Source organism: Rhinolophus sinicus, chromosome 15, assembly GCF_057876585.1.
Source record: "Rhinolophus sinicus isolate RSI-liver-muscle chromosome 15, RSI-T2T, whole genome shotgun sequence".
NCBI lineage: Eukaryota > Metazoa > Chordata > Mammalia > Chiroptera > Rhinolophidae > Rhinolophus > Rhinolophus sinicus.
Window position 1 is genome coordinate 72201681 of NC_142515.1, and position 24482 is coordinate 72226162.

General features: G+C 54.6%; 1 protein-coding gene across 4 annotated transcripts; it reads right to left on the reverse strand.

Annotated features, from left to right (window-relative positions):
• Nucleotides 1–141: 141 nt before the first annotated feature.
• MIER2 (MIER family member 2) lies at nt 142–23251 on the reverse strand. Of its 4 annotated transcripts, XM_074337340.2 has the most exons (15): nt 23163–23248; nt 14199–14289; nt 13077–13207; nt 10344–10469; nt 9608–9731; nt 9009–9100; nt 8554–8623; nt 5327–5478; nt 4808–4889; nt 4628–4722; nt 2696–2820; nt 2450–2577; nt 1456–1873; nt 1266–1297; nt 142–1108 (listed from the first exon to the last, which is right to left on the reverse strand). In XM_074337340.2, exons 1-14 carry the CDS (start codon nt 23169–23171, stop codon nt 1294–1296), a joined length of 1647 nt encoding a protein of 548 aa, XP_074193441.1. In that variant the 5' UTR covers nt 23172–23248; the 3' UTR covers nt 142–1108; nt 1266–1293. The 4 variants fall into 4 exon arrangements, with proteins under 4 accessions (XP_074193441.1, XP_074193443.1, XP_074193442.1 ...); XM_074337342.2 differs by lacking the exon at nt 1266–1297 and having other exon boundaries at nt 2717–2820; nt 23163–23251; XM_074337341.2 differs by lacking the exon at nt 1266–1297 and having other exon boundaries at nt 9009–9079; nt 23163–23249.
• Between the last annotated feature and the right edge of the window lie 1231 nt (nt 23252–24482).

Consider the following 24482-nt stretch of genomic DNA (forward strand, 5'->3'; position numbering starts at 1 on the left):
CCACGGCCCCCTTGCCACGGTCCCCACTCAGCCCAGATCCTGGAACACTGCCTGGTAGCCCAACTGACTAAGTGACAAGGGTGACCTGCAGCTCCCCGGCATGTCCTCAGGCCCCACCCAGTCCACCACAAGGCACCCAAGGGGCTTCAAATCAAGTTTAATAAATAAAACAGCAAGGGGTTCAAGGCAGTTATCACTTCACAGTGTGGTCCTTGGTGGGGTGACAGGGGAGGTCGAGTCCCACTCTAGATGGGCTCAAGCCAAAACTCTCCTGGTGACACCCAGGAGCAGGGAGTGCTGCCCTGCCCCCCTGGAGGACCCCACTCCAATTTGTAAACAGAAACATAAATAAAACAAGGGAGGCTGGGGTGGAGAAGGACTAGGACCCCGACCCATCTTGCTGGGGGCTTCAACAGAAATGCACCCGCAGGGTCAGGAGAATGGGCTGGAACCCAGCCCCTGGGCACTGCAGGCAATGGGCCTTGTACCAAGGGAGTGTCAGTCACCTGTGTCCCAGAACACACGCCTGAGGCTGCTGAGGGGCCTCGGGCGGAGCTGGAGGGGCAGGAGGGCATAAAGTGCGGCTTTTCCTGAAGTGGACAGCGGGCGAGGCCAGGGGGGGCGGGGCCAACGCCGAGGTATATGGCTGTGTGCCCCATGGAGTTTGGCACCAGGAGCAGCTGCCCACCACCCTGGGCTGGGGCAGCCCGTGGTCCTGCCAGGTGCAGGAGACGGAGCCCAGCAGAGTGCTGAGGGCGCCCTGGGCAAGGCTGCTGGTGCAGGTGGCGTCCTGCCTCACCCCCTCTCCCCAATGGGCAGGGACACCTTTCCTCGCCTCTGCTGGCTGGGTGGGGCCAGGCTCTGCACCCAGCTGCCCAGGTCCCATGGTGCAGGTGGTGGTGCCAGTCTGTGTGGGGAGGGGCAGGGCCAACAGCCCGGCCACCGCTCACCCCAGTCCTTGGAGTATTCTGAAGCAGACGGCATGGCCCGAGGCCCACGAGAAGAAGGGTCGGGAAGACTGACGGGCAGGCCCCACAGTGGCCCCAAGTCCAGTCTGGGCCACTCGTGCCCAAATGTGGCCAGGGATCAACAGGTCATCACATTACAGCTGCAGTGGGAGAACCGAGAGAGACCGAGAGAGTGTGAGCCAGTCCCACAGGCCACACAGCTCCCGACCTCGCCGCCCCCAGCAGACCGTGTCGTCACGTGTGCCTAGGGAGCATGGAGGCAGGGTGGGAGGGGACTGCCACTGGCCCCGTTTGTACCTTTTGGATTTTGAACCATATGAATGTATTACCTAGTCAAAAAAATAAATAAGCCAAATTAAAAATAGAGAATGAAACTAAAGAAACAGACAGCCTGCTCCACTGGCCACACCACCCTCGGGCACGGGGCAGACCCTCCCGCTGTCCGCAGTGGCCTGAGGCTGGGGCCCAGGCTGGGGGCCACACTCACTGTGACAGGGGCTCCGCGTGCAGCCCAGGAGCCGGGCACGCTGGGCGGGCAGCCAGGAAAGGATTCACGTCCCCAATCCCGATGAGTCCAAACTCAGTGACCGACAGGGACACCTGTGCGGGGGCCATGGCCTCCTTGGGCTCCCCGTCCAAATCCTCCTGGCTGGGGACGAGGGGCAGCTCAGCGGGCAGGGCCAGGTCCACAGCAAGTCTTGGGCCGGTGCCGGGCTCCGGGGCAGCTGCAGCTGAGGGGCAGGAGGCTGGCTCGGCCAGCGATGGGGGCCACCGGGGCTGGGGCACAGCCAGGTGCGTGTCCGGCCGCTGGAACAGATGGGGTCCTAGCTCTGAGGACGGGAGGCCACTGGAGCCCTCCTGGGGCTCTGCACGACTGCCGGCCGTGCCGTCCACTCCTGGTGGCTCTGTGGGAGAGAGTACCAGTGAGGCCAGGTCCCACTAAGGTGCACCGGCTCAAGGTCACACTGCCTTCAGGAGAGGCCCAGCAAAGCTGATGGGCCCTCTTCACTGACACACACAATACATATGAACACAGAATAAGCCACTTCCAGGAATCTGTGTGCCAGGGCTAAGGCCCAGCCTTGGGAGACTGTGACTCCCGCTTTTCAAACAGAATGGAACACAAGACATTCAAAAGAACAAACAAACGCTACAAAGTCAGGCTGAAAGCAGGGTTTGTGGAGTTCAGCGCACAGTGCATGACAGGCAACTCCAGATGGGCAGATGTGGACGCACTTCCAGGCAAACCAAGAAACCAACCAGGTTCTGGAATCAGGGGACAATCAATCTAAACCCGAGTCCAACAGACCCAGAAGGCAAAGGTCCTTGTCCTTCTATCTGTGGTCACTTCAGAAATTGAAGTCACAAGCCAGGCCTTGTCTTGCTTCCTTGTGGCACTGGGCCCAGGACGCTGGAGAGGGCTCCAACACCCCCGGATTTCCCACGTGGCTGCTGGGGCTAAGGAGCCCCCACATTCTCACCTATGTGCATCTGTGTCAGGGGGTCCTGCTCCAGGCCCAGGACATCAGTGGCAGGGGGCAGGGGCTGCAAGGAGCGGGGATGGCTGGGGCCATCGGGGTCACTGCCGTCCAGGTCCTGGTCCACATCCCTGTAGAAAGAGGGCGCCATGGGGGGTTGCAGAGGGATAGCTGCTTGAGGTGGGAGGCACTCCCCAGAACTCCCAGTCCCCCCGACCCCTGGTACTGCTGGGAGCTCGCAGCTCATACGTGGGTCCTGATGGGCCGTACTTCCTGCGGCCCAGCCGGGTCTGCTGGGAGAAGTAGTCGTAGCGCTCGGACTTCTTCCACAGGTAGTAATACTCCACACACTCACTCACGGACCTTGTGCGCACCTGATGGAGAACACGTGTCAGTCGCCTGGGCCCAGCCCTCTGCATTCACCTCCACCCCCATCTGAGGCTCATAGGCCACCCCAGACTGGGGCTCCTCCCTTCGTCCTGAGTACGATGGCACCCCCATCTCAGAGTCCCGCCGCCTGCTGGCCTGGGACCCCATTCTCCTTCACTTTTGGTCCACAAGCTCCCATAGATGGCAGCATCTACCTCATCCCCTGCTTGTCACAGGCCCAGCAAGGGGAAACAACGAGCCCTCATGCAGATACCAGGGACAGAGCCCCCACCCAGAGAGGACGGCGGGGGACCTGGCTCCGCCCACTTCTCCCATGGAGCATCACCAATACCCGAGGGAGAGCTGTCTGTGAGCACACGAGACACCATTAAAGGACTCACTGGGGCTTCGTGATCACGTACTCAGATCACGTACTCAGATCACGTATGCAAGTACCCAGAAAGACAGGGCAACACCCTAGAGACTGACATCTGCATGGACTTGGATGCCACCTGGCGAAACCTCTTGTGATTTGGGGCATCTTCCCACATTGGAGGGGCCGCCACCAAGCTGCGGCTGTGCTGCAGCTACAAGGTGAGAACCCAGGCTAGCCCCAGGGTGGGGACAGACACCAGAGCCTGGGAGGCCTGGGACCCAGGGACCAGGCACACACACATCGTCCCCTTAGACTGGGAGAGAGAATCGCAGCTTCCCGGGGCCAGCGTGGTGCACACTTACAGTGCATGGCAACCGGGGCGGGCGTGTGGAAATAATGTATGGGAGATTTTGAAGACAGCAGCAGCCTGGGCTGCCACGTCAGGCCAGCCGATGCTGACCCAACGAGAGTATCCAGCACTGCCTGGGGCGACACTGGGTACAATCAGCTGAGCAAGTCCTGTCCCTACACCGGCCCACAGACGCCTCACTGACCACCTCCCAGGAAGGGACACTGAGCCCTGAACATGGGCAAAGTTCCAGCAGGCCCTGCTTCTCCATAAGCCTTGTCGCCACTGCAACAGGAAGGGGCCAGGGCTGTTTGCAGGACACCACTGGAGAAAGGGTGAGAAGGGGGCACCGCGGGGTGACAGACAGGGAAATTCAGGCTGAAGACACATGCAGCCAGAGGCGCAGGGAGAGGGCCCAAGAGCTAGGACGACAGGGGACTCAAGGCTAGGGGAGGGCAGGGGGACTCAGGGTAGGAGAGGATGGGGGGACTCAGGGCCATGGGACGACGGGGGGACTCAGGGTAGGAGAGGACAGGGGGACTCAGGGCTAGGGGAGGGCGGGACCTGGCACTTGGCAGCCCCTCTGGTCATGGGTGTTTGCCACATGTGTCAGGAAGGACCTGTTTCTTTGGTTTGATCGAACAAGGAGACCCTTGGTCCACACAGCTGGGGCTGAGGGTGGGTCCAGGCTAGGAATCAGTGCTTCAGCATCGACACTGGGCACTGAGCCTACAGATTCTGCTCCAGGGAGACGGCAAGGCGGTGCCAATGACCGCAGCAGTGGGTGAGGGACAAACACAAGTATTAAAATTCACCTCTAGGCACATTCTCTCCTATAATTGGAGCTTGCTTTTGGGGACAGAACGTGGTTTGGCAGAGACCAGAATAAGATGACACCAGGCATGCAGCAAGGTGGGAACCAGGGCTTCAGCCCTTGGCTTGCGAGAGTCTGCAGGAGGCCGGTAAGGGGAGTCCCGACCTCATGCTATGGGGTGGAGGGTGCTATGTGCCCAGGCTCCCGAGCCCCTCCTAGTCCCAACGAGCCCCTGGTGCAGCCCGGTGGGAGCCAGGCTGGCAGTGTCCTCACCTTGTTTGCCTGGATCAGGTGGAAGTTCTTCCCGTGAACTCGGAAGCCATGCTCAAAGTTCCTGCACTCCTCCTCACTCCAAGCACAGAGCCCATCTGCCACCAGGAGGGGGCAGTGGTATCAGCAGTGTTCAGACCAGGGCAGCAGGCAAAGGGTAGGGCAGGTGTGGCGCATGCTCACCTCGGATCACCTTCACGTTGAACCGCAACCTCCGTAGGGCCTCCTCCACATTGAAACTGCATTTTACCAGCTCATACAGCGCCTAGGGGAGCGAGAACCTCTTCCCACCTGCTCACCACTGAGCAACAGTGGGGGCATTCACCCCACCATTGGGGTGGGAATATCGGGGTCTTCACACTATCGGACCAGAAATATCTGAGGCATTCACATCATCGGGGGCAGACGTTGCGGAGTTCACACCACCAGGGCAGGGATATTGGGGCATTCACGGGGGCGGGGGGGGGGGTTCACACCATCAGGGTGGGGACATTGGGGCATTTACACCATCAGGGCAGGGGGGTAATTGGGGGGCATTCACACCATTGGGGAGGGGACACTGGGGGTGTTTGCACCATCGGGGTGGGACATTGGGGGTGTTTATACCATTGCAGTAGGGATATCGGGAGCATTCACACCACCATCGGGCGGGGACCCCGAGGACATTCACCCCTCCCCCAACTCCCCCAGTGCACTGCCTACCTGCTCACTGTCTTTCACCATTTCTCCCTCCGGGAGCTGAGACCCAGCCATCTCGTGCCATCTCCGCTTGACTGCCCGGTACAGGAACTCCTCCACCTCTCTCTCAGGGAGGATGGTGGGGTCCCAGAGCAGCTGGTCTTCATTCTCATAGACTGTGTGCAAAAGGAGGGCCAGGGTCAGTTGCAGGCATATGGTTCACACCTCAAGAAGCACACACTGACCCACCACACACACACACCAGGCCCGCCATCACAGAACCTCCAGAAGACAGGTGCTGGTTTGTGTGTCTAGTTCTTATGGGCTGGGCCCACCCCCTCCGCACCCCTCTAGGCCCAGAGGTCACCAGGCCTAGGGTGGTCAGAATAATGAGGAAGGACGGGAAGCTGTGGAAAGCCAGCCAGGCACTTCCCAGCCAGGGAATCTGAGGCAGAGGAGGATTTCTGAGCATGGCCTTTGGAAAGGAGGCTGCACAGTTTTTGCAAGCCTTGAAAAAAAGAGTCCCAAGGGAGCAGTGTGAAGAGCCCGGACTTGACGGCAGCAGTGAGGCCTGGGTCCCAGGTGGCCCCATTTAGGCCACAACTACTAAGCGCAGCACCACACAAGCCACATACAAGTGTGCTTTGCTCAGAGGAGAGGAGCCCTGCCCCATGGCAGCGGTGGAGGGCAGATGCATTAAGGAAGGATAAGAAGTGGACTTTGGCTGAAATCAGCCAAAGAGGAAGAAAAAATAGAATAAAACTATTTGATTAATCAAAAAGAAGAAAAAAACTAAAGGACCAAAGAGCAGATGGAACAAGTAGAAAACACATGGAAGATGGTGACCTAATCCCAACCATTTTCACAATTACATGAAAAATAGTCCAAAACTTAACTGGATTAAACACTCTCTATTAAAAGGCAAAAGACTATCAGGCTGGGTAAAAAATTAGATCCCAAAATATGCCATTTACAGAAAATGCACTTCCAAATAGGAAAAGACAGAAAGGAGCATTCACCAAAATAGACTAAATACTGGCCATAAAACAAGGCTCAACTCATTTCAAAGGCCTGAGATCACGGAGCATGCTCTCAGGAATTCAACTGGAAATCGGTGACTGCAGGATAACCAGGAAATCCCCAACGTTTGGAGATCAAACAGAATGCTTCTAAGCAACCCCTGGGTCAGAGAAGTTATCACAATGTGAACTACAGAATGACAAACTAAAATGAAGTAAACTAGGCAGAAAATAATATAGATAAAAGTAAAAATCAATCAAATAGCAATCAGACAACAGAGAGAAATCAATAAGCAGAAAGTTAGCTCCTTGTAAAGTAACAAACCCCTAACAAGGCTGATCAATAGGGAATAAAAAGGACAAAAATGCAAAATAGCAACATCGGAACTTAAAAAGGAGACATCACTATAGATTAAATAGACATTAAGAGATAAGAGAATATCATGATCTTTTTTACAATAAAATTAATTTATTAATGTGATAAACCCCTCAAGAATGTATCAAAAAAGAAATGGAAGCTCCAGACTGAACTATATTAAATATGTTGAATTCATAATTAAAAATCTTCCACAAAAATAAAACTAAAATAAACCCACAAAAAAGAAACTAAAAGAAAGCTTTACTGAGGCACACTTCCAAACATCTGAAGAAGAAACAGTAACAACCTCACACAAATTTTCTGATTTTGTTAGAGAAAGGCACTTCCCAGAACCCTTGGTGAGCATGGCATCACCCTGACCTGAAGCCTGGCAAGGACAGACACAAAGTACAACAGCAGACAGTGTCACAGGGGCTGAACATGCGCCTCGGCATAGGCACGACACAGGTCAGACCAGAGAGAACAGTGGAGCCCAGGCCCAGAAACGGCGCTCACACCACCGACACTTGTTGTCTGACAGGCACCCCTGCGACTCGGAGGGGCAACAATGCCCTCCAGTGTGTGGTGCCGAGCAGCAGAGACCTAGACGCTCACCTCCAACTGTAAGTTAAGATCACAGCCCACACACACAGTGGGTTCAAGTACAGATCGAAGAGCTAGACTTAGGGAGGAAACGTGCAATGCACAGCGCCCACACAGGACTTGTATAAGGAACACAGGAGGGCCCCACAAATCAGAACGTGGGGACAGGCCTCGAGAAGGCACCTCATAGGAGATACCCAAGTGGACCACAGACATATTATTCATCAGAGAAATGCAAATGAAAACCACCAGGCAACAGACAAAACTCACACCCACTGAAACGGCTAAAATCAACAGGAAGGACATTGTCAAGTGCTGCAGAGAGGAGAGCTACTGGACTTCCTGCGTGCTGCTGGTGGGACCCCTAACGGAGGCCACCAGGCGCCTCCGAGCCACCTCTCCAGGAGCAAGTGTGTCCACTGAGACATGACTGAGGACAGTCATGCCACAACACAAGGGACCACACGCGTGGACTTAATGTCACGGTGTTAACATCTCCACAGGACAAAGCACGGCTGCCTGCAGGGGGACTGACTGCACGCGGGCACTGGCCCAAAGGTTAGCTGAGCGGTGTGCACTGCGGTCTCAGGAGAGGTGCCCCTGTGTGGTTGGCTTCAGTCACCTTCCTGTCCCGTGTCCTTACCCAAGCAGCCTACCTCACCCCACCTGTGCGCAGCCTCTGGCCCCAGGAGGCCTTGCTCTCCTTGCTGAGCATCCCTGTCTCCCTTCTGTTCCCCCTTTGCCCCCGAATCCTGGCTGCTGAACCATCTGGGTAGTCTCCTGAGTCAAGGGTGCCAGCCCAAGGCCAGCAGAGCTTTGGGGCAAGATACACAGGACAAGTCAATAGGTAGGTGACCCCCATCCTGTTCTCTTCACCTACAAATGAGGAGACAATTCCTGTCTCAGAACAACAGAGGCCACTATACTCTGGAGTGTGATCGACAGACAGATCAAGTCCAGGATGGGGTACCGGGAGGGCTCTGGGACAAGACAGGGACAAGGTAAGGCAGAGACCTGAGGGCTGAGTGGGGAACAGCATGTGCCTAGAGGACAAGTGCGAGGCCCTGGCCAGGGGGCCGAATCTCCGGCTTCCTCCGGCCCAGCCTTGGCCGTCCTACAGGTGGTGGTGCAGGGCGAGCACGTGACCGGACTGGTCCCCTCAGGTTCCCTCTGAGGTCTGGGCACTCGCTCAGGCCGGACGTGAAGCAACTTCCTTCCTGGCTGGAGCAGCGTTTTCATCTTTCCTCGCCCACCACCCGGGCCCCACTTACTCTTCTCACCATGGCGGCTCAAGTGCAGGTTGCTGAGGTCGGCTTGGAACTGGGGCCCAACCATGATCTCCTACAAAGGCAGAGGCCCAGGGGAGTCAGGGTAGGTGGAGTGTGGTTCTGAGCCCAGAGCCCAGGGCTGAGTCAACCTGCAATCTGCCCGCAGATGCCAAATCCTGTGGTCTGAGAGCAGAAGGCAGAGGCTGGGTGTGCGGGCGACCCTGCATCCCCTTCTATTTGTCCGTCTGTCCAGTGCAGCTAGTCATGTGGCAGGGTAGGAGGTGGGGCCTGAGGACCCAGGTGTGCAGGAAGGACCTTGGGGCCACACTGCTGGGCCAACAGACGTCACAGAGCACAGGCTCAAGTCCCAGCCCAGCCCTCAGAAGCCATGTGCCCACCCCTGCCCCAGAACAGGCAGAGGCCCACGACGAGGGCGCCACAGGGCGAGAGCCACGCACCTTCTTACATTTGTTGGAAGGTAGAGGGTCCTCCTCGGTGTCGGATGAGGTGGAAGAGCCCAGCTCTTTGTCTGTGCCAGTCAGGAAGTGGTCTTTGGGAATAGGGGAGCAGGTGGGCCACATCGTGGCACTAGGTGGCCCCCCAGGCTAGTGGCCCCTCGCGGTGGTCTCCACTGCTATAGCCTCCACCCACTCTCCATCCACCTGACCCCCATGCCATGCTTCTCCAGGTAAGAGGAGCATCCCAGGCCCGGCCAGATGACAGAAGCACAGCGCATGCGCACAGGAGCGGGACTTGCTAAATCTCACACTGCCAGGCCTCCTGGGGAGGACGACCTTCTGAGGGCACTGCCCCTGAATCGGACATGCTTTTGGCTGCAGGAACCAACACAGTCCCTCCTCATGGAAACCAAAGCCACTCAGTCTCAGCTCACAAGCCAGGGAGATGGGAACCCCAGAGGAGCTCAGGCCGAGAACTGGGCACCCCAGTGGCACTACCCATCTGTGCCTGAGCTCCCTGCCCCCAGCAGCGCAGGGCCCCTCTGTGTGCACCATCAGAGCCTTGCTCAGCCCAGGGGGAACAGCAGGCAGACACCTACGTCCACTCTGCTTAGGGAAGAGGTCAGAGGCTTCATGTGAGGTCACGGATGGGGTGAGGTCATCGGCTGAGGACTGTGTGTCTTCCTCTTCTTCCCCTGAAAGCAAATCCTTCGCTATTTGTTCCTTTTAACAAGAAAGTAGAGAACATTTTGCAGTTTGCCTTCACAGTCTTAAGATAACACTAACAACAATAGCAGCCACGGCACTGATTTCTAGAGGATTTTCCCTCTGGGAGCACTGCAGGCTCACATGGGTCTGTGCTCCCACTTTGCAGACGGGACCAGGCACAAGGGCAGGGCACCAGCTCTGAGGTCGTTCCCAAGCCCACAGCCCTACGGCCTGGAAAGGGACATAGCCGATGCATGGCTGGGGATAGTCAGAGCCCCTCACTGCTTTTTCTCCACTTGCACTTTTGGTTTCACTTCAGTACTAAGGCCTGCCCTCCTGACACTGCCCCGACCTGGTCAGGACCAGAGGGTTGGGGCCTCACTGGCTTGCCTCCCTCCCAGCTGCGCTTCTCCAGGCCAGTCTCTACTCTGCTCCCCCTTGGCCGGTTGTCAGGGTCTGTCCATCCCAGCCTGGGCAGGTGACTACAGCCGGCTGCACCAAGAGTCAGGAACGGGAAGACAGGGCCCTCTAAGCCGTCCAGGCCTCAGGTCCTGACAGCACTTTTGCTTCTCCAGGCCTTTGTCTGCCCTCCCTGAGCCCTCCCACCAGTTCCAGGGGGACCCTCACCTTGTCCAGAGTCATGTCTGGGAGGCGGGCCGTGGCATCACTGCCCTCACTCTCACGCTCTGAGATGGGGTCTGACGCCTCATAGCCGTAGAGGGCAAGCAGCTCATCAAGGGGCATGTCACTGCTCTGAGGGGGACAGCACTTTGTCAGGAGGGCCTGCTCTGGGCGTCAGTTCCCCCTCCTCGTGTCCGAGTCCCATCAGCCACCAGAACCAGAACCAGTTTGTCACATTCACAGCCACTTACCCCAGCCAGACCCCAGGCCCAGTCTGTCACCCAAGGACTCCCATACAACACCCAGGAGAAGTGCAGATGAGACGCCAGAGCCCAGAGAGATCAGCTGTGTGCCCAAGGTCACCAGCCTTGAAGGGCCACACTGTGCTGCCCAGAAAAGCATCCCTGCTCAGGACACCAATAAACCAGGGGTGAAGCCATGATCATCTGATTAAATGCAGAAAAGGCATCTGGTGACATCCAGTGTCCACCTCCAATTTTACAAAGCCCTCACAGTACGAAGCACAGAGATGGATGCCCCGTCAGTGTAACAGACGCTGTCAGCCCTTGCTGGTCAGCAGTGCACGGCCAGAGCAAGCCCACCAAACTCGGAACAGGAAGGCAAGCTCAAGAGCACCATAGCTACTTACACTATTTTGACACTTCGAGCCAATGCAACACAACAAGAAACCGAAATAAAACATTCCGTTACTGGAAAGAAGAGACTAGAAGTATCATCACCTTCCTCCCAGTACTGTTTTCAAATCTGTTTCTCACCACTCCTGACTGCCACCCAAAGACGCCAGCTTCACTGAACATCCTGTGTAAGAGCACTGATTTTACCAAACCTCACCCTGACCAGACGTCATTTTAATTTTCTGTGTGAGGAAATGGGAAGCACGTAGGAAGTGCCTGCCACACCCCAACGTGAGGCACTGGTGAGGGAAGCGAGCTGCCCTCATCGCTCAGCCCCATCTTTACTTGAGAGAATGCCCCTCCACCCCACCCCACACCCGTCCTCCATCCTCCAGTCAATAGTTCGACAGGACCCCAGCAGGCTGCTACTTCAGAGGAAACAACTGCCTGGCTGCTGTTAAGAGGGAAACTTGAGCTTTTAAGCAAAAAATTCTAATTTTGGAAAACGTGAATCTGACAACATGAACTTGACAGATTGCCACAGCCTCTGGTAAGGTGACACGAAATGGCAAGTGTTCCTGCTTTGACTTTAGATAGTGTATTCTTTCTTTTTCTTAATCAGCTTTTAATTATATCTGAAGAAAATCTAGATCTAGGTATTTAGTTAATAAACATCTGCTTTGGGTTTAGGGCAGTTTTGAAAAGTTTTAAATTCATGTTGAACTTCTTTAATTTTAGTTTTTTTCTTTAAGGAGAGCGCAGCTCACAGTGGCCCACGTGGGGATCGAACCAGCAACCTTGGTGTTATCAGCACCACGCTCTAACCAACTGAGCCAACCGGTCATCCGTTTTTTGTGTTTTGGTGTTTTTTTTTAAGAGAGGACATCTGATTTGGTTAGAAGACAAAATTGATAGCAAGTGATACATGGCACCAAGCTAAATAAATGCCCTGTGATTAGTCCTTAAAAAAAAATTCTCAATACTTACAAGGCATCTGATAAGATCAGTGTTGATACTATTATGAACTAAATGTTTGTGTCCCCCCAAAATTCATGTATTGAATCCCTAGTCCCCAACATGATTGTATTTGGAGATGGGCCTTTATGGAAAAACTTAAAGGAGGTCATAAGGATGGGGTCCTGCTCCAATGGGGGGCTCTCTCTCCTCTATTTGACGACCCAGGGAGAAATGAGTGTCTGCACGCTGGGAGGAAGCCACCCCACAAACAGCCCTGCAGACCTTGGTCTGAGACTTCTAGCCCCAGAACTGTGAGAAAATGCATGTCTGGAGTTTAAGCCCCGCAGTGGTGCATAGTTGAAACAAATGTGTATGTTTAAATCTTAGATTGTGAACTCTGTCGACATGTGGAGCTACACGTCAGGGAACCATGGTTTTGCAAACATGTCATCAGTGCACAGGTGACAAGATCACACCCAGGTGAAGGTCCATGCCAAGTTCAAGAAGAGTGGAGGGTGACCTAACCAAGTGCAGGAGGCTCGCTGGACACATGTGATCACCCTTTTCAAAACAACCAGTTGCTGAACTTTGGTCCCTCATCAAACAACCATGATTATGTGACAAGGCCGTTGGATACCCTGCGTTTTCCAGGAACAGAGCTGTATTAAAGCCACATGCAGTTCAACCAGAAGAGCGTGTCACAGGCCCATGGCCGCTCACTGCAGATACACTCTCCTAGCTGCTTCTGCATTCGGGGCTACATAAATGTAACACGATTCCATTCCTCCCTAACTGTTTTTGTGTTGGAAAAGTTATTTTTTCATTTTCACAAAAATACATTATCTCTACTAACAATGGGGTTTACTACATCAACAAAGCTGCTCAAGGGCCTCAATAACTATTACGAGCATAGGGGGATCTGAAGCCAGTCTGAGAATGGCAGGCTCAGTGTCCAGCCACCCCACTGGTCCACCTCCCTAGAGCCTCTGGAAGGCAGGGCCAGGTCTGTCCTGTCCCTTGTGACCTCAGCTCCCAGCACACAGATATGCAAGCAGGACTTATCACTGCAGAGTCTGCAGCATGTGGACCAGTTTAGCCAAATGGGGAAACCATGACGCTCGCCCAGCAGCGCTCCAGGCCCACATACCTGGGAGACCACGTCCTTGTGCAGCTGCTCAGGGGGCCTCAGAGCCTCCTCACACTCCCCCTGGAGGCCGTAGTTCTGCGACAGGATGTCTGCGAGGCTGAACTGCTGCTCTGCGGAGCCCACGGACACCCCTGTGGAAGGACACCAGCTGCGTGAGCGCCTCACCCTGCCTGTCCTCGTCACTGCACTGAGACTGCAGACAGCTGGGGTAGAGGAAGCGACAGTGGCCCAGCTGCCACCAGTGTGTGGCCATGTGTGTAGTGCACACGTGTGTGCACGCAGCTGTGTGGAAGGTTATAACGTGGACACACGTGTGCACACGGGGCTGTGTGTGCACTGGTGCTCAGCGTTGTCAGTCTCCCAACAGAAGGACGCCTGGCAGGAGCACCCCTGCTAACTGCACAGTATTCTGAGGCTTCAGGGACATGCTTTCCTGGGTGACACGCACGAGAAAAACGCCGGCTGAGTCAGTGTGGGAAGAGCACAAAAGGACCACACCTGGTCCCACAGTCCCCACAGGACTGGAGCAAGGCCCTCGGCTCTGGAAAATGTAGGGCTGACGCTGAACACCCCTCTCCGTGAGTCACAGTGGGGCACAGTGCAGGGAGAGCCAATGGGTGGCACACAGTAGGCCCAACAAATGCCCATCCCTTCGTCTCCCTCAGCAGGGCCATAGCAGCGTCATGGGCACCACCGAACGGGTGGTGGATGTGACCAGATTTGGGTTTTTCCCCACAGAGCCAGGCAGGATGTGTTGTCTCCATGAACGGGACTAACAAATAGCCAGGTCTCACCCCAAGCCAGGGCCACGAAGGCCAAGGCTGGCACTCCACATAGGTCCAAAGCACACAGCAGGGACTGGGTGGGAAGGGCAAGTGGCCAGCTTGGGGCAGGAGCTCACCCAGGACCTGTTTTTCTGTCAGCCAGGCAGGACACCCAGGACGGAGGGGCTTTGGCCCTTCCTGGTCTGCCCTGCATGGCTACAGAACGGGCAGTCGTCCTGGCGACTGTGTGACTGTGTCCACCCCATCCCTGGACCTTAGGGTCAGCGCGCGGTCTGTCTCTCACAGCTGCAATGGCCCTGGCGACCTGGGCAGGACGAAGGTGGGGACAAAGGAGCACCTGCTGTCGTTGGCGATCCAGGCTCCCCAGGGCACAGGCTGTGAGTGAGGCAGGTGGCCACGCGGGGGCTCTGCCTCTCCAGCGAGGAGGCCTGCAAAGGAAGAAGGCAGGGTCAGCTCAGCCAGCCACAGCCCTCCGACAGCTCCCAGGGGCCCAGGGGTCTGGCTTCCATGGGCTTGGGGGTGGGGTTAACGTGAGCTGCCCCTGAGGGCTAAGAAGGGAGCACCAAGAGCGGGCGCAGGCATGCAGCTGCTAGAAGCAACGCCCCTGCCCCTGAATCAAGCACAGGGGGGTGCAGACACGCGGGGCTGACACAGTAGCTCTGGAACCTGTGTCCCCATCTCCAAGTGGGAACAGCACTCACCAGGACAGCAATGGGCCTGGCCCCACCTGTAGCCAGAAACACTTATCACACACCCAGGACACAGGGACCAGGTGACCCAGGCCCACACACAGCCCTTCTGCACATACACAGCCGGCAGTCACTGACCACGCCCATTTCACAAGGGTCGCAGCCTCCAGGAATTTAGTCTTCAAAAGGCAAATAGCCACTTTGGGGCAACCTGGCAATTCTTCCAAAAGTACAGAGTTACCAAATGACCCAGCACTTAATTCTACTCCTAGGTTCATATCCAGCAGAACTGAAAACACACAACCCACATCCACACCAAACACACATGTTCATGGCATGATTCACAACGGCCCAAGGGTGGAAACAGCCCACGTGTCCATCCACGGAGGAACGGAGACACACAGCATGGCCCACCCCCACACATGGGGTGTCACTCGGCCGTGAAAAGGAGGGAGGCGCTGACACTCGCCACAGCGTGGATGGACCTTGAACACATGGGGCTCATGAGAAGCCGGACACACAGTGTGTGATTCTATGTATGTGAAATGTCCAAACAGGCACATCCACAGACAGGACGTGGGTTCGTGGTTGTCGGGGGCTGGGGAGGGGGCTGGAAAGGAGGGGTAGGGGTGCCTGCTAATGAGGACAGGATTTGTTTTTGGGGTGATGTAAAAGTTCTAGATCTAAAATGAGGTGACGGTTTCGAAACTTTGTGAACATACTATAAAGTGAGTTAAATACTTTAAATGGGTATATTTTGTGGTATATAAACAAAACTTCCAATTTTTTAAAAAGGCCAACAGACTAGGAATAGACTGGAACTCACTCATAAAGGCATCTACCAACACCCCTTAATGGTGACACGGCAGGATACCCACTCTCGCCACAGCTGCTCAGTGGAGCACTGGAGGTTCTAGTCAGGGCAAGAAAATGGAATAAAGGGATCCAAACTGGAAAGGAGGAAGTGAAGCGTTTTCTTTTTGCAGATGACATAATCTTGGACACAGAAGATGCCAAAGAATCCACTAAACAATGGAACTAATAAGTGAACTCAGCAAAGTAGCACATAACAAAAGCAACATACACAAATCACTTTTATTCCTACACACTAGTAATTAACAAGCCAAAAAGGAAATTAAGAAAACAACTCCATTTACAATAGCATCAAAAGAATGAAATACTTAGGAATAAATTTAGCAAAAGAAGTTCAAAACGTACACTCTACAAAGTGCAAAACACGGTGAAAGAAATTAAAGATCTGAAACGCAGAACGACGTCCTCTATCTGTGGCTCTGAAGCGTGATTGTTAAGGCGTCAGTACTCCCAAGCTTGTCTACAGACTGGATGCAGTGCCCAGGAGAAAGTTCTGTGCAGACACTGACATTTCACAAGTCACAGGAAAACTCAAGGCACCCAGAATAGCCAAAGCAATCTTGAAAGAGAAGAACACGTCCTGATTTCAAAATTACTACAAAGATACAGTAAGCAAAACAGTGTGGTGCTGACATGAGTCTGGTCATTTAAATTAAAGGAACAGAACTGAAAATCCAGAAACAAACCCACACACTTACAACCAACTGAATTTTGACAAAGGTTGACGAAACAACTCAGTGGGAAAAGAATAGTCTTTTCAGCAATGGTGCTGGGACAACTGAATCTCCACATGCAGAAGAATAAAGTTGAACGCCTACCTCACACCCTATACAAAAATGAACTCAAAATAGATCAGAGACCTTAAATATAAGAGCTAAAACTATAAAAATCTTAGGAGAAAACACCGGGATAAATCTCTGTAACCTTGGACTGGGCAGTGGTCTCTGAGATAAGACACCAAAAGCACAAGCAACAAGAGAAAACAGATAAACTGGACGTAGCCAAAACAGAAAACCTTCTGTGCTTCAAAGGGCATTATCAAAACAGTGAAAAGATAACTCCAAAAATGAGAAAACACATTTGCAAATCATCTAGCTGAAAAAGAACTTGCATCTAGAAAACACAAAGAATTCTTACAACACATTAGCAAGATAACCCAGTGGAAATATGGCAAAGGGCCTGAGTAGACATTTCTCCAGAGACGCACAAGTGGCCAATAAGCAAGTGACAAAATGCTCAACTTCAAGGGAAAGAAAATCAAAGCCACAGTGAGCTCCCACTCCACAGCCACTGGCCGGTTCCAACCAAAGACGGAAGTGTCAGGAAAAATGCAGTGGCTCCAGGCAGGAACATCAAACCTAGCAGCAACTTTGAAAAGGTCAGCAGACCCTCCCAAAGTTAGCAGTGTAACCTAGCACAATCACTGCTAGGTATATACCGCAGGGGGTCAGAGTGTGCTACCCCATAATATGCTGCGCTGGCATAAGGAGTATTTTGAGCTGAAGGCAACAGAGAAAAGCAGACACAGGATGAGCTCTCCGCTCCCCCATGTGCCTGCCAGCAGAGCAGACTCCCATGAGGTTGCCCCCAAAACCAGGAAGGGAGCCCCCTTACGTATCGCTGGTGACACACTGGCACTAGGAGTCTGCACACAGACCTCACTGACGCCTGGTCTCCCACCGGTTCCCCCATGTATTTACCTTCCCACAAGTTGCAGCCCTTAGAACACAGTCCTTTTCCTCTGTTGTCACTCTCTAAGATTTACTGTTCTCTTGTTCAGATGCCACCGGAGCCCACACCCTCATCCAAGGCTCACGTCACCGAGTCCTCCCGTAACGTGTGCTGCACGTCGCATGTGCTCACAGACTACCTTTCATCTAGATCACTGGGCCCCGCGCACGTGAGAACCTAGGAGGGCTGAGGGCACAAGGCAGGCCTCTCCTCCTCGCAATACCCAGAGAAAAGAAAACGAAGGTCTATACTGAAAACTCGCGCACACACATGTTCACCGCACAATTATTCACAACAACCAAAGGTGTAAAGAACCCTAATGTCCAGAACTGGTGAACAGACAAGCCACACAAAACACTGGAGTGTCACTCCGCTGTGAAAAGGAGGGAGGCGCTGACACTCACCACAACATGGACGGACCTTGAACACACAGTGCTCATGAGACAAGCCAGACAGTGTGTGATTCCACTTATGGGAAATGTCCAGAACAGGCACATCCACAGACAGGACATAGGTTAGTGATGGTCAGGAGCTGGGAATGGATGAAGGTGACAACCAAGAGAGCAGAGTTTCTTTTGGGGTGATGAAAATATAAAATCAACCGGTGATGGCTGCACAACTCTGAATATGAGGTCTGACAATTACGTCCAAGAACTTGCCACCTTGCGCTTACATTGGCAGCACTGCACAAACAGCTCGGGAAGGTCTCATAACCTTGGTATATCAGTGTCTCACAGCTGTGTTCGTGTTGACATGTGGCGGTGTCTTGCTAAGTGGCGTTCGTTACTGTTGTTGCATGTTTTTGTGTGCTGTCGCAAGTGTCTGAGCTTGAATTAAAGCAACAAACAAACATTAAATTTCTTGTTAAAAAACAAATGAGAAACAGAAACTCATAGACACAGACAATGGTTTGGTGGTTGCCAGAGGGTAAGGGGGAGTGGGGGGTGGGGGGTGGGAGATGAGGGTAAGGGGGATTGAATATATGGTGATGGAAGGAGAACTGACTCTGGGTGATGAACACACAATGGGATTTATAGATGATGTAATACAGAATTGTACACCTGAAATCTATGTAATTTTACTAACAATTGTCACACCAATAAATTTAATTTAAAAAAAAATTTCTTGTTAAACTTGGCAAGAGTGGAAGTGAAATCAGGGACATGTTACTCCAAGTTTAGGGGATAATGCCATGAAGAAAACGGCAGTGTACAAATGGATTAAATGTTTTTCTGAGGAGAGAGAACGCATCACTGATGAAGAGAGGCCAGGGTGGCCAGTAACAAGCAGAACAGATGAAAACATTGCAAAAATTCGTCGAGCTATGCATCAAAATCGTTGGCTGACTGTGAGAAGCACAGCAGACTAAGTAAACATCAATAGAGAAACAGGAAAATCTTAACTGAAAATCTAGGCATTAGAAAGCTGTGTGCAAAAATGGTCCCAAAGGATCTCACTTAGCCAGTAAACAAATCACTGTATTAGAACACCCTCCCTACTCACTTGATCTGGCCCCCAATGACTTCTTTCTTTACCCGAAAATAAAGGAAATACTGAAAGGAAGACATTTTGATGACATTCAGGACATCAAGGGTAATATGACGACAGCTCTGAAGGCCATTCCAGGAAGAGTTCCAAAATTGCTTTGAAGGGTGGACTAGGCGCTGGCATCAGTGCATAGCTTCCCAAGGGGAGTACTTCGAAGGTGACTGTAGTGATATTCAGCAATGAGGTATGTAGCACTTTTTCTAGGATGAGTTCACGAACTTAATTGTCAGACCCCGTATACTAAAACCACTGGACTGTGCACATTAAAACAAGTAAATCATAGGGTATGTGAATTATACATTAGTAAACATGTTTGCCAAAAAAAAAAAAAAGAAAGAAAGAGACTAGAGTATCTAGTAAAATAAAATTTAAAAATGTAGAGAAAAAGTTTAGTAAGAATTTGCAAGCTGATTTCCTTACTGGGTCCTCAAGAAAACCAAGAGGCTGTATAATCAATCTCTTCGTAAGAGGACAGAATGGAAGCTCAGAGAGGTCAAGTCACTTACCTAAGCTCACACAGCGAGCGAGTGGTACCACTAGAAATGCACACTCAGGCCGTGACTCAGAAGCCCTTCACAGACCCGCAGGTGTGGGGCGTCTCACCCAGTGCTCGGGTGGAGCCTGTGGCCTCACCTCCCAGAAAACAGCAGGTTGCCATCCGCCCACAGGCCACCCTGCAGGGCCACACACAGGGCACGGCTGTGGTATTAGCACATTAAAAGTCCTCTGAAACCACCATGACCCTCCTGACTGTTGGTACGCCAGCCTCTCTGGACTCCCTTTGTCCTCGGCCAGGGCCGACTTCCTTTGTCCTGCCACCAAGAGCCCTCACTGAGGGGGAACCAGAAGAGGCAGTGAGAACAAGGGAGGGTCACTCTGCCCCAGGAAGGTCTGAGCACTTGGGCCATGTGACCTGCCATCTGACACAGGAGCAGAGAGACACAGCGGGGAGGAACCCTCTCCCAGGGGCCTCAGATCCCCAAGTCCGTTTCCAGGGGACGCCAAGCCCCTTAGAATTTACTGAGGAACAGACTTTATAGACTTCCAGGTGTGGCCCACCCTCGACACTGGAACCCGGTGAGCCGCATGTGCCCCAGTTCAGAAAACTGATGTTTCCAGCAGCCGCAGCTCCATGTGCCGGCATGGAAGACCAAAAAAGGGGAGTAAAAACAGGGAGCAGGAGGAAGAGGAGGCAAAGGAGGAGAGGGGCGGAGAGAACCAGCTTTCCAGGGACTGGGTCCCAAATAAGAGGAGCCACAGAGCCAGAGCCTATTGTCCACAGATCCTGCTGGAGGAGGTACGAACACATCAGCAGAAAGACTGCCTGTCCTGTCTCGGGGCCTAGATGCCTCAGGCACAGAACCTCCTCCCAGGGCGGCATCCATCTGCCACTCATCACCTACCAGGTTTCAGCCCCAAGGACACTGCTACAGACTCCATTTTCCAAAGCGGTGCGGCCATGTGTCCCACCCCACAGCTCTTCTCCGTGTGATGCTGCCATGTCTCCCTTCAACGCTGGGGCTCTGCGCCCCTTCCCTGCATATCTGGCTGGCCTATGTCGGTGGTGGGAGGGATTCTATGTGACTTCCCAGACCAGGTTCCGTCTGGTGTCTTTAGGGACAGTCACTGCTAGAACCTGGCTACCATGCTGTGAGGAAGCCCAAGCTACACAGAGGCCGTGTGGAGGTGTCCCAGCCAGCAGGCAGCACCAGCAGCCACACGTAAGCGAGGAAGCTTTCCTCCAGCCCCAACCACCAACCAACTGCAACTGTATGACTGACCCCAGGTACAAACGGCCTGGCCAAGCTCAATGCACCCTCAGAACCACGAAGATGACAATGAAAGGACTGTGGGTTTGAAACCCCCTCCCACACCAGCAGAGGCACTCAGGTCTTGGCCGCCCCAGCTTCCGAGTGCCACCTGACCAGCACCCACTGAGCTTCCTCTGGGCCAGGCCAGACAGTCAATCCAGAAACCAGTCTCCACCCACAAGTTACCAGTGTAGTTGGGGACACAGAGAACAAACAAGTGGATGCATACAGTAACTGGGAGAGAAAACGGGGTGGGGGGACCTGCATAACTGGGGTCACCAAGGCCTCCGGGCATCTCCAGATGGGGCCTGTGGGCACTGGGGCAGCATGGTGCTAGCCGAGTCCCTCCAATGAAGGAGCCCAGGGGACTGGCGTGGGTGACATGGACCACACCACTGGGTGGGGTCACAGAGAGGAGATGCACTGCATCCGAAGGATAAGGAGAGCTTCAGGATTTTCAGCACAAACAATTGGGCACTTAGGCTTCTGTGAGGAAAACAACGCAAAATGCCAGTCTCCTCTCAAGCTGCTCTTAGCCATTTTGGCAACAATAATAGAAGGCAGCTGACCCTGATCAAAGGCTCACTGCTAGGTAACAAATCGCCATTTTCATCGGTCCAACAGCTGAGTATCTGACTTTATAAGGTTCAGCTTCTCTGTTCAGCAAGCCCCCCAATCCCAGATCCTGTGCAACCTCTTGGCTCGTCCCTGTTCAGAGATGAAACCACAACTATGAGAGGCTCAGCAACCTGCCCAAGGTCACACAGAATAAGAGGCACGATAGCCACAAGGGGTCTCCTGGGCAGAGGCCAGCCGTGGCTCAACACGTCTGACATTTGAACACTTGTTGGTCCTTTCCCCACCAGCCTTGAAGGCCCTTTAAGACAGGCACTGTTGGGTTTCTGCTCATGGCCAGATCCTCAAGACCTCCCACAGAGCCAGGCAGGTAGGGGACCTCACACATAGGCTTTCTCCAAGGACACCACTCAAATTCACTCAAGAGGGCACCACCCTATATTGTCAACAGGTAACAGAGCACCCTGGGAACCTGGCTGCGGGAAGGTTCCAGGGGCTCAGCCTTGGGCAAGGCAGAGTCAATAGCCAATCCCAACAGCTCTCAGTGGAGGCTGGCTGGGGAGTCTGACCTTTCTATCTGTGACACACAGCTACCTGCCAGGCCAGGACACCTGGTGCCCAGAAAGAATGACACCCATGCCCCGGAGCCAAGAGTGCACATACACACTCCACCACCATGCCCCTGGCTGGGCCATTGGGAGACCTTGCTTTTGCCTCCCACCTGCAAGGCCAGCCACTGCCCCCCATGAGGCCTCAGTTTCCCTAAATGCCCCTCAGAAAGGACCCTTTGGATCCAGGCACCCAGCACAAGACAGGAGCTCGCTGGTGAGGTCTGGCCTTGCACCCAGATGCCCACACCTTCTCTGGCATAAGGGCCTGCTGCCGCCCCTGAGAACATCACTAGTGGGAGAGAAAAACCACTCCTGCTCTCCACACCTACCCCTGTTCTGCGAAGACATAAACACTCAACATTGCACCATGACATGCACCATATCCTGAAAACTGGCTGTGCCTCACTGGGTGGCCTTGGTAGCCCCACCCATGTGATGAGGATTACCGGCGGGGTCTGTGGAGCTGATTGGCAGCGGCCTTAACTTGTGCGTCCCCAGACTAAACTATCATGCACTAAGAGTCACATTGACTGGGCCCCTAGCAGATGCATTATTGCATCCCATCCTCACTAAAGCCCTAGAAGGTGAGAGCAGGTCCGCACTGCTCTACCCAACATTCCAAAGTCAAGAAAACTCCCAAACTTAAAGTTTTTCATCCCGGGTTTGACCCGACAAGAAATTATGAGGTGTCGTTCTTTATCCCAGGTCCCAAGTGAGTTTGATCAAGCATCACAGATCCAAACCCCACAGCTGCTCAAATCAGAAAAATTCTGAATTCCAAAATGTATCCGGCCCCAAGGATTTCGGGAGAGCGGTCCCGGGCGTGCTTCAGGACAGAGAGGCAGCTCCGAGAAGTGACTCTGAGCCGCCGGGACAGGATGGTCTGACTCCGCCTGCCCTGAGGAAGCCGCAACGCAGCGCCGTGCCGGGGTCCAACATCGCCCGCGATCTGCAGCGATGGCAATTCCGCGGAGCCCGGCATTGTGCGGGCTCGAGAGCGGGCTGCGGCGCTGGGTCCCACGCGGGGTCCCGGTAGGGCGAGCGCGGCGCTGTGACCGCGCGTTCAGAAGCGCACCCCGCAAAGTTGGCCAAGGCCGGAGCCGGGCAGGGGGGCGGGCGGGAGACCGACGGGGCCCGGCGGGGACTGACGGGGAACCGCAGGCGTGCCCCCATCCCGGACCGGCCCCTCCCTTGACCACTCCGCGCCCCCCGCCGGCGCCGCCGCGCCCGCACATGCGCACTGCAGCCCGCGATGTGGCAGCCCGGGGGTGGGGGGGCCGGGGGCGGCTGCCGACGGAGCCCCGCGCTCCTCGGGCCCCAACGGGCGAAGCGTTCCGGGCCGGGCCTCGGAGCCCCGGAGCGGGAGGTCTCCGCGCCCAGGGCCACCACGCAGCCGAGTCGCCGCGGCGTGGGAGCGGGCGCGCGGGGGCGGGGGGCCGGCTCCCCCGGCCCGCTCACTCACCTCCGCCATGGCCGTGTGCACGCGGGAGGCGGCGGCCGCGCCGGGATCCCCGGATGCGGGGTCGTGCGCTCATTGGCTACGGCCCCCCGGGAAGGCGGAGCGCCGGAGCGGGGCCTGGGGCGGGCGGGGCCTGGAGCGGGCGGGGCGCGGGCGGCGCACAGTAGGTGCGCGAATGGGGCTGCGCCGAGTGAGTGTGCAGGCGGGCGGCTGCGGGTTTCGCCGGGTTCCGGGTCTCCGCCGGGCCTTGGCCTTGTCCTGGGAGGTGGGGGATGCCGTTAACAAAAATACTGATTGCTGATAACCGCACCTGCGCAGGGAGCTCAGGTCCCATTTCATCCTTCCAGTGCTACGGCTAAACCCCGCGTTACAGGTGAGGAAACTGAGGCCCGGAGTGACGGCCCACCCAATGCATTAAGTGATAGACACAGGATTGCGACGGAAGTCTGAGCAGCGTGGTTCTGGAACTTTCAGCACTTCTGCAGCAGTAATGACCCAGCTAGTGTGCCAGAGAGCCGAGTGGGGAGCATGCGAAACGCACCTTAGGAAGAGCTTTGAGCAGCGCGTCGACCCTAGATCAGGGAACCGAAGTGCTGACCTGGCGGGCAGGAGTGACAGATTCGAACCTAGGACCGTTTGGCCCTGAAGTCTGTCGTCGTTGTTTTTGATTGATTAAATATTTGGGGACCGTTTGCACGTTCTGAACCTGTGCTAGGCTCTGGGGGAGAGTTTGAACGGGACACTCCTAACAGGGGTTCGCTACATTTTAAATGTCAGACTGACATGTGCTGTAAGCATCAGAGAAGATGTATGGACAACAAGAGAGGAAGCAGGGAGGCCAGGGAGGAAGCACTGGCCAGGCAGAGACCTCATGCGGGACTGCAGTGGGCGGGGAGGGGACAGATGAGGGGAGGTACCCCCCACAGGATACTCTGAAAGCGTTCTCCCAGATTCCTGACTTGCACAAATGAGTGAATAGTGGTTCCTAATGGAAGAATGGAATGGGCAGGGGGACTCCGAAGCCCCATCCCCTTCCCAGCTATCCACCAGCAGAACGCTGAGAGTCAGGTGCTTGGGTCTGATGGGGGCATGAGAACAAGGCACTTTTCTTAGGCCAGCGGTGGGAGAGCGGAGCAACAGTGGGGGGTAAGAGGGGTAGGTTTTATTGTGGGGGTCACACCAAGCCTGAAGTGCTTGTGGACACTCGGGATGCAGTCGGAGAAGCTAGTCAGGACATAAGAGATTCAGAGGGAAGATCTTGGTGTTAAGAGAGGCTGACTGGGCCGGCCCGGTGGCTCAGGCAGTTAGAGCTCCATACTCCTA

Coding starts and splice junctions, on each gene's coding strand:
- MIER2 (XM_074337339.2), bottom strand. Junction 5,479..8,553: donor GAGCCGCCATGGTGAGAAGA/GTAAGTGGGGCC, acceptor TTTTGCACACAG/TCTATGAGAATGAAGACCAG. Junction 4,890..5,326: donor TGGTGAAAGACAGTGAGCAG/GTAGGCAGTGCA, acceptor TCGCTCCCCTAG/GCGCTGTATGAGCTGGTAAA.